Below are 10,393 nucleotides of genomic sequence, written 5' to 3' on the forward strand. Positions count from 1 at the left end.
ATGAGTTGTATTTCCTTGACTTCCACGAGGGGGAAAAAAGAGAATCCTTTATAAACATAGGGAAAAAATGAAGAGGGGGAAAAAACAGATGCTGCCCAGAAAAAAGTGACAAAATATTACCTCATTATTTAACAAAGCAGCATTAAGCGTCCTGCTGATTTCAAACATCTTGCCACAGATTTTGTTTTAAGAGAAACAGATAGACTCTTTTGCAAAGCACTCCGTCTGCAAAGGGTAGTTCAATTTTCTTGCGTGCCACGGAACAGTCAATATATTATTTCCCTAGAGTTCATACATTAAAACCTCTAGTCAGTGAGCTGAGTTTTCCTCTTATCTCACACACGGTAGACTCCTGTTATACGCACTGCTCTCTTTGCAAGAGCAGCCTGCCCCAAACATGGCTGGTGTTGAAACTACTCTTTAAAGTAACAGTTCACTGTATAACCACCAGGTGCGTAGAGTGCACACATTCAAATAAATCATCTTAAAACAGTTTCCCTCCCTACCCCTTTGAATAGCTTTTAAGTACTGGATGTGGCAAGAGAAACAGCAGCAGCCTAAAAGGCAACACTGTCTCTTACTGTATCTTGTAGGTATGTGTAGATGATAAATAAATAAATATTCTTCTCATGACTTAAAGTGGCAGAGTAAAAAATCCCCCCCAAACTAATAAACAATCCTAATGTGAAAAATGAAACACAAATAAGCTTTGTTTTCATCAGCAAAAAAATGAACAAGGAAAACACAACACGGCAAAGAGAAAAGAAAAACCTTGAAAATATTTTCCTTTAGGCAAATGAGAAAAAATATTCACACAAGTGATGAAAACCATATTTGAAAGTGTACCTGTGGATGAAACCCACAAGAAGGAAGCAAGAGTTTAAGGGTGCAACTTTTCTTCTGAGTAAAACATTAGGTTTATCTGATATGGTCTCTCCTGGTAGGAAATAACCAAAAGCCTAAAAGTAATGACACTGAAGTAAAGACATAAACATCAGTTTTAAAAACATAATTACATGAACAGTTATAAATGAACACATCTCTAATCAATACTGTTGTTTCTCTAAGATCTGCCTTGAAGTACAGCATTTCTGTTGTACACTACTTTGGATAAACAACTAACTTGGCATCTCATTTGTACCATTCTATTCCAATTAATCTACTACTCAGCCACTAACAGAGAATGTACCACATTGAAATCTCCAGGTGATAAGAAGGAGGCGTTAAAAGAATATACAATCTCCTGAATAAAAAATAGATGATATCACTTATATTGGCATACAGCCTCATTTTAAGGAAAATCTTATTGCTTATAAAGTATGCATGCACCATTCTGTGTTCCCATGTATCTAAAACAGAAACCAACACACAGTGATTTTTTTTCTTGACTGGACAAATTTAAAACTCCGGAATTTCTACATCTTCTTGCAAGCACAGATGTCAACATTAGTATTTATCCAGACCATCCATGCAACACAACAGTGACTGTCTCTATCTTTAAGACAGGTCTGTATCACTTTATACCATTTAACCTCCTTGCATATATTAAATTTCAAGTGACAATTTTTAACTTGGGAGTGAGAAGGAGGAGTTGCTCTCATCAAATTCTGGTTGTATGAAATAAGCTAATTTGTACACTCACCATATGTCTTAAACACTAATTAAAAAATGTCACTTTCTTTAAACATTAAAATGTAATCAGCCTAGTAAATAAAATATTCTCAAGTTTTCTTGCCTTGGTGATAATTCAGAGTGTTTAATTTCAAGGTAACCTCTCTAACTTGATTACCAAGGAAGACTTTTGATTTGAAAAGGAGAAAAGGAGATACTGAGGACTGAGGGGAGTGAAAAGAGAAAAACCACTACTGTATATGATTGCACAAAGGAAAACACGATGGAGCGAGATTTTAAGGACCCATAGTCTTGTTACCCTAAGGCAAATTCAGCCAATCAATACCACCCATTGACAGTCTACCATCTGCCATGCTACCCAGTGATGTGGCTAAACAGACCTGTTCCATATGACTGTAGCCAGCTCATTTTCAGTCAATTAGGGCAGTTCCAGAGCATTCACGTGCAACAGCACAAAACTCCAAGTCAGACTGAGCTTCTCTTTACACCAGTCCCTCTGAGCACAGCTGCAGCCCTTTTCCTCTAGTTCTGGCTCACTGGATTACCTCTTCTTGCCCCTCAATTGAATTAGCCAAATGAGATGGGAAGGTGGAGTGAACAGACACACATATCCATACACATACAGACAGACCGTTGCTGGTCTTTCTACACTGTCATGCAGAAATCAGGAATTCCATACACTCTGCCCTAATATGATTATGGCACACCATTGAAATAGCATCATCAGTGACTGCGAGCTGATATTTTCCTGTGGTTCAATTTATTTTTGTTCTTTGTCTCTTCTTTTTGAAAAATAAATGTAAACTGCTAGTATTTCTTTTTAAAGGGAAAATCCAAATAGTCTGCCCAGACAATGGTAAGCTACATTTAAAGGTTTTTGATAAAATATAAGGCTTAATTTTCCTTTGTTGAATTTTTTTTTTTACTGCTTCTGGAACCATTAATTTTATAGAAAACTCCAAACATCATGAAACAGGAAAGACACAGCGATTGACATTAAGAAGTTTCTACCAGAGGCCCAGAAATCCACTGTTGAATGTTCGTTAGTTTGTCTACTACAGACAGGGAAAGAGCTACAAGAATGCTACTGAATGGGGAAATGCAACAAATTGATGTCTTCTCTGCTTAAGTCACCAAGAACTCTCTTGCACAGGTACACTGACCTAAGAGCAGATTCATGCTTTAGGCTCCCATTTTCTTCACAAAACCCTCAGCATTATGCTAAAACTGCAGCTGAAAGTAGGATTCTTTCCAGAATCAATGTACATTTGCTCTTTTAAATGTGCCCTGACCACACTTCTAGAGCACTAGTATGTCTTTCTGGGAAAGAAAATGTAAAGGATAGGAAGACAGCCTTATTTAAAAAATTCTTTTTTTTTTTTTTTTGGAACCAGGGATTGAACTCAGGCCCTTGCGCTTGCCAGGGTAGCACTTATTCCACTGAGCCATCTCCCTGGCCCCTACAAAATTCTTTACAGGGTAAATACACATATATCCAAGGAATCACTGGTGGAGTAACTGAACATTTCAATGACACACTCTTCACCATAGCTCATGAAATTTTGCAGGGTCAATGTAGAAATACACAGAGATTCTGGAAGATCCCTGTACTAAGGAATGTAGTGTCTTTTGCATGAGTTCAGAAGAGTTTTTACTAAAAATATAACCAAAACAAAAATCTTTAAACCCTAGTCTAAATATAATTTAAGTGCATTAGGCAGAGTAAGTATGGGATAGCTCTTCATAAACTTAAAGGGTATGGTACTAAATTAGTTTAACACAGTTTAGAAAATTATATGGGGTTTAAAAAATTCTAGATTCATTTATGATTTTATAACTAACAATAAAGGAATAGATGTACTGTAAAAGAGGTACATCTATGGAAAGAGGACAAGGAGGAGGAAGGTGAAGAGAGGACAAGGGGGAGAGAGTGAGAAGATACAATAAAGAAGTAATAGGATTCAAAGGTCAGCCAGATAGCTCAGAGGATTACAGTGCCTATGTAGGCAGACACAGGGACCGGGGTTCGATCCCCGGTGGTGTGCTGTGCCAGCCATGCCCTTGGGACATGCTGAGACAGTGACTGAGACTGGGCATGGTGGTGTGCACCTGTAATCTCAGCACTTGGGACACTGAAAACAGGAGGATCATTATGAGTCTGAGCTCTGTAATGAGACCTTGTAACAATCAAATACATTTTAAAAATGTGAAATCTCCTCTAACAAGTCATAGAAAAATATTCCTAGTAAATCTATGTTGAATGTATTAGAAAGATGGACATAAACTAGAAGAGAGAGAAAAGGGAGGATGCTCAATTTTTTCTCATTGAAAAGATGAAGGTATTTATTTGCAACATGCTTTTAGATAAATACGTCCTCCAGATGTTTCATTTAATCTGTCATTCTGAATAAGTTGTAAATTCAGAGGGTTATGCACATGTACCAACTCACAATAAAATGTAATCATTATGCAAACATGAACTAATAAAAATACATTAATTTAAAAAATAAAAAAAATATTCAGAGTGGAGGAGATATAAAATATTAAAGCTAGAAAGCAAAATTTCTTAAATAACTTTAGTATTTTTATTTATTTGTGTGTGTGTGTGTGTGTGTGTGTGTGTGTGTGGCCAGCTCAGCCCACCAGGGGGCGGGGCTGGCTGGCATGTGGTGCTGGGGGATTGAACTGCGGTCCCTCTGCTTTGCCAAGCTTGTTCCAAGTAGGTGCTTTAGACCACTGAGCCATCTCACCAGCCCTAGAAAGCAAAATTTCTTACATGGAAAAATGAATAACTGATTGAGCCGTTCAGCTCTGTCCCCTTTTCCTCTTCCTTTTATCAAATAGCCACTCAGTTAACACTAGTTAACTTCTATGTCCTCATTTAAAGGCAGTACTTTATTATAGGAATTAATGAAGACCAACATCCCTACTCATCATCCTGTTAAATACTAAGCAAACTTCCATTTCATCAGATTAAACTAGGGCTCCCTGAACAATTCCTTAGGGAAAATATGCTAAGTTTCCCAAGCCTTAGCCTTCCCATCTGTAAAGTGGGCATAATAACTCTTCCCTTAATGTTTGTTGACAGAATTAAAACAAAGGCTTGGTGGTGGTGGTACTGTACAAGGTAGCTATTACTATTAACATGAAATATGCAATGCATAAATTAGTAACTGGCCTCAAGATAACTGAGTCTTTGGAGAAATATGGGGTACAAAGACTCTCAAATCAATTAGACGATAGTAACTTAAATAGGCTAAATTGTCTGCTGCAGTTGCATTAAAAATGTTTGCTGCAGATAAACATTTACCTAGGCTTGTGAGCAAAGTTAAGTGCTAGGTTATGGTGTGGTTAATAAAAAGAAATAAAGTCATATTCCCCATCCTGAAAGAGCTTACAATCTAATTGTGAAGAAGCTTTCCTTTTTTATACAAGCATCCTCATAGCATAAGGAAGAAGGTGAAAGCATGGTACCAAAATTAGGTAGCATCAAAATTAGTTGAAGGTCAGAATGCCATCTGGAGTGATGTGGGACACTTCATGGGGGAAGCTGCATTTCAGGCTGGGTTTCAAAAAAAAAAAAAAGAATGTGGTTGAGAAATTCAGGATAGTTCAAATAAGAACAAAGTGGGACATGAGAGCTGGCAAGAAATTCTAACAGCCAACTTGCTCTAGCTAGACCCCCTCCAAAAGATTCTCTGAATCTATCATTATGACATATTCAATTTTATTTATATATAGGAACATTATGATTTTTGTGAGAAGACAGACATTATTCAGTAAATAATTTGAAAAAAGAATAAGAACTAGCATTTATTGAGCATCCACTGTGTCTCAAACATTACACAAAGTAGTTGCCTATAAATCTCGTAACTAGATTTTCAAAAAGAAAGCTAAATATTAGAGAGCTGAAGCTAAAGATTAGATCAGTTAGTAAGAGGCAAGTTTAGGCCTCTATCTATGCCACATCTCAATCCATACTTTAACCCTAACACATTACCCTATATTAAAAGGTATAGATCTAAAGACATTTAAGAATTCTCTATGTCATTCTACATGAATAAAGATTTAGAGTAATGTCTTTGATACCTACTTACAGGCACTTAAACAGACCAAAGCTTGGCCTGCAATTTCAGTATTATGCCACTAGGTGATGACAGAACCCTGGTTCTATGAGCATTACAAAGGTGACATTTTGTCAACTGCTATATTTTGTGTGTGCTAGTCCTACCCTTATTAACTGCTAGTCCTTCCCTTATTAACACTTAATTAACACATTAAGTGGATAGAAGAGTGCCTGATCTTCAGATGGAATTGTCTAAAAGACTTAAGACTTTTTTTTTTTTTTTTAAATTTTTGGTGGAACCGGGAATTGAACTCAGATCCCTGAACTTGCCAGGCAAGCACTTATTCCACTGAGCCATCTCCCTGGCTCCCAGACTTAAGACAAATCTTTCCTAAATTTTATTTACCAAAATTTTAACTGTGAACATAATTCTAAGCTTCAATGACCTTAAAACAATTGTTAGAAAATATAGTTAATAAATTATGATGCATGTTACCTTCACAATGTACTGCGAGCTTGGAAAGTGGAAACATACCTTATAAACCCCAGCACATAGGCAATCAGCACTTGGTCAATAAAAGAACATAAATTATTGATTCTAAATATTTTAGACAAGCTTTTGAATCAAATGCTTAGTGCACAATTATTTTGCACTTTATGTACAAATGCATTAACTTCCTTTTCCCTTAATGTTGGGTTTCTATATAAGCCCTTTCCTGTGGTTGGTCATCAGCAGAAATCCTCAATCAGCAAACCACAGCTGCTTTTCTCTCGGTGACCGCTCACTTCCCTTCTACCATACCCAGGGAATAGTCCACTCTTTTTAGAAACCTTGTTTACCTTGACAATGTTTTCATACTGCAAAATGTTGTTTACTTTCTCTATAAGAGGTGAAGAAAAAAATGTGAAAGAAACAGGGGTATGGTAGGTAACTGTCAGAAAGAGTCTAGTCTCCACCTGACACTTTTTTATTTTCCACTCTCTGATTCTGAAGGTAGAGAAGGATTTAACTACTTTCAAGTGAAAGAAGAAAGTTATACATAGTGCTGAGCACCTCATTTGCCTTAGCAATGCCTTACCAACAGCTTCAAATTCAAAATACCTTCTTGAAATATCACATCTTTGATGAAGATGAGTATTTTTTTTAACGTAGGCAATTTTTTGAGCAAAAATTTTAACATCACAACCTTTCTTTGGTACAAATGACTATTTTTTTTTATTTAGTACAGTACAGGGTCTACAGGGTCTCACTACACAGACTGGACTTGCAGTGATCCTCCTGTTTTCAGCCTCACAAACACTGGGATTACAGGCGTGTACCGCCACACATGGTCCCAATTGCAGTCTCAGCATGCCTTGGGGGCCAGGCTGGCACAGCATGCTGGGGATAGAACCCCAGCCCCTGCATCTGCCTAAGAAGGCGCTTTTAATCTGCGGATCTATCTGGTTGGCCTCAAATGCCTATTTTGTATTAACCTTCTTTTACAATATTGTGTGGTTAGGGGCCAGGGAGATGGCTCAGTAGAAGAAGCGCTTGCCTGGCAAGTACAAGGACCTGAGTTCAATCCCCAGTTCCACCCCCCCAAAAAAAAACTGTGTGGTAACCTAAATGATGCTGGGCTCCTACAAACTTTCAGTCTCTAAAAATACCTAGTCCTACTCTGAAAATTCACAAATACATAACTTTAAAAAAATCAAGTCAACATTAATTCTGGGATATTACAGAAATTATATATAAGTATAACTTTTTAGAAAGGGTCACTGATATTGACATCTCTATTCAATCCAACTGTTCACTATTACTGCCCTACTGAGAACAGTGACTAGCTAAAATCATAGTGTTTAAAACCTACATCAAGATGGTTACAAACCATGTCACATGTAACCTAAAACTTCTATGAAGCTTTTAAGGAAAAATATAAAAAAGAATTCTACCTCCATCCTAAATGGGTACTTTCTGATTTTTATTATTTGACAGCTACCATGCCCAACTTATTATCCATAAAATAGACCACAGGATAATCAAATTATCATCATATCCGATTGTTTTGATATTGTGAGTAAAATGAGAACATTTATTTAGTACTGTTAGCCTTCAAAAACCCTATGAATATAAATGTGTATATGCCACACATTACGTATAGTGTAAAAATTTTCACTTTGTTTAAGACTTTTAAAACTGTCATCTTTAAGGTTCATAACACAAATAACGTACAAACTCCTATTTCAAACCTGTTCTTTGTTGTCTGTCATGACATAGAAAGGGAACAAAACACAGAAGGGCTTAGCACAGCAATCTCAAAGTTCATCTCCATTATTAAAATTTTATTATCAAATAAGACTACACAACCTATGTGTGCTAAAAAGACAGGTTTTTATTTCCACATCTTTGATGTAGTACTACCAATAGCCAAAATGAGCTACCTCCCTAAGATGAATTGTTACATATTTCTAAATATTAGAGAACATGCCTACACAGTGGCCTTTTAACTGTGTTCCTATTTCCAGTCTTGTCACCAGAGTTATTTTAATAAAATGCAGACCTGGAGATAGTTGGCTAATGTCATTAAATCCATGTGCTTTTAAAAGTCATGGACCAGGACCTTGATCAAATCTAAAGATACTGTCTAAACTTCCTATTTAAAGTGGGGGTAATAATAATGGTTGTGAGAATTTAATATGACAATCCATGTAAGGCACATAATATGGAATATGACATGAAGGTACATACCCAAAAATGTTAACCATTTTTATATTAGGTTAAAAATATGAATTTGCTTTTATAGGTAAAAAACAGTCAAATATGATCAATTCACAGGGTTTATCTTAGACTCTATGATTTTATTACTCTCCTACATAAAAATCCTTCCAAGATCTCTCTCTCTCTCTCTCTCTCTCTCTCTCTCTCTCTCTTTCTCCATCTATCCATCCATCCATCCATCCATCCATCCATCCATCCATCCACCCACCCACCCACCCACCCACCTACCTACCTATCTATCCATTTATTATCTATCCTTTTTAAGACATGGTCTCAGTACATAGTTCAGGCTGGTCTTGAATTCTCTATGTAGTGTAGGCTGGCCTTAAAATTGAGGCAATCTTTCCTCAGCCTCTGGCATCTTTTCTCCTGGAACATTATCATCAACATATCCTTACCTCTAGTTTTAACAAATTCCACCTACTAGCCACAGTGATCTCTCTAAAATTCCAATCCAATAGCATTGCTTCCTTAATTAATACCAGTCAACACCACCCTACCACCCCTCCTCTGCTGACATTTTCATTGACTGGCTTGTGAAAAAGTACTCATTGGACTTCTAACTAACCACACAAATTTATGGGACACAATTTCTTGACATAAATGTGTATAGGTCCATATTCGTCTCTGCATACTGTTCCTGTTACTAAGCTTGTGCTCTTTGAGGGAGGAACTCATATATAATTCATAATAAAAGCTGAATAAATTAACAAATGCAACCTTTATTAGACAGTTTCCAAAGAGTTGCTTTTCTTATTTTTAAGGTGCAGAACACTATCAGTAGCTTTGTTTGAAATGTGCTGTCACATACTACTATCTATTGAGCATTTATTGTGTGAAGGTACCATTCTTAGCTCTTTGCTTTCATTAACTCAATATCATATAATCCTATAAAGCAGGTAATATTCTAGTTACTAATATATTGACAGATGAGGAAAACTAAGGTAGATAAGAAGTTAAAAATCTATTATTTGGCTGACAATATTCAATATTACAGTATTTACTGTTATTTTTACAACCAACTGTAGGATTTTATATACATGTATAAATTCAAATATACACACATAAAATTCAAACGTGTGTGTGTGTGTGTGTGTGTGTGAAGGAAAGACCTTGTGTTCTTCATCATTAGTTGTCTCTTGAATATACAGCACAGTCACATTCAGTAAATATCTACTGAAAAGTGTTGAAGAGTACTCTTAATATCTAGTAGTAGTGGGACTTTTGGAACCAACCACTTTCCTTGATTAATGCTTGAGAGAAACAATCCTTCATTTTCTTGGTCAAATATAGAATCATCTGAGAGTGTAGAGATTCTATATTATAATCACACAGGGACAACAGGCATAAATCAAGACCTTTGTCCAGGCAAACAAGGTCACATTACCTATAACCATCTTCACCTGATATCCACTTATGGTTTCAACAGAAAGAAAAAGTTGGAGGAGGTAGGAGTAGTGTAATAATGTCCATTCTATCACAAGTGAGTTAAGAGTCATTGGTTAAGGCATGTTGATATGGTTAACTTTGCCAAGAGGCTTAGCAAAGTGATGTATTGGGAGAAATAAATCTTTTACGAAAAGAAAAATCATTATCCAGAAACTCCACTGATAGCCACATTTTAAGGAATGCCCTCTGGAATTCCATCCAAGGAAATATCATTTAGGAAATAAGAATGTACAAATGCAGCCATGTCTTTGCAAGAGCTGTTTTTTCTGCCAGGAATACAAAGAGGAGAACCACTCTTTTGCTTGGTGAACATTACTCATGCTTCTCAGTTAAGTTCAAGTCTTACCTTGGTAATTCATTCAGCAAAGCTTCTACTCTGTGCCAGATACTGGGGATTCAAATCATGTAAACAAAGCACACAGAATTCCCTAAGAGTTCACAGTGGAATGGCAACAGACAATAAATCTTGGCAGTTATTTCTCCAA

General features: G+C 36.4%; 1 protein-coding gene across 1 annotated transcript in view; it reads right to left on the minus strand.

The window, feature by feature from the left end:
- Elavl4 (ELAV like RNA binding protein 4) overlaps positions 1-2,103 on the minus strand; it is a 90,439-nt gene extending 88,336 nt beyond the window's left edge. Inside the window, exon 1 of the mRNA XM_004639148.3 lies at positions 2,013-2,103. Coding sequence (XP_004639205.1) covers positions 2,013-2,021 — 9 coding nt within the window. The 5' untranslated portion in view covers positions 2,022-2,103. The remainder of the gene's footprint in view (positions 1-2,012) is intronic.
- Between the last annotated feature and the right edge of the window lie 8,290 nt (positions 2,104-10,393).

The sequence above is a fragment of the Octodon degus genome, unplaced genomic scaffold (genome assembly GCF_000260255.1).
Source record: "Octodon degus isolate 3935 unplaced genomic scaffold, OctDeg1.0 scaffold00107, whole genome shotgun sequence".
NCBI classification, from domain to species: Eukaryota; Metazoa; Chordata; class Mammalia; order Rodentia; family Octodontidae; genus Octodon; species Octodon degus.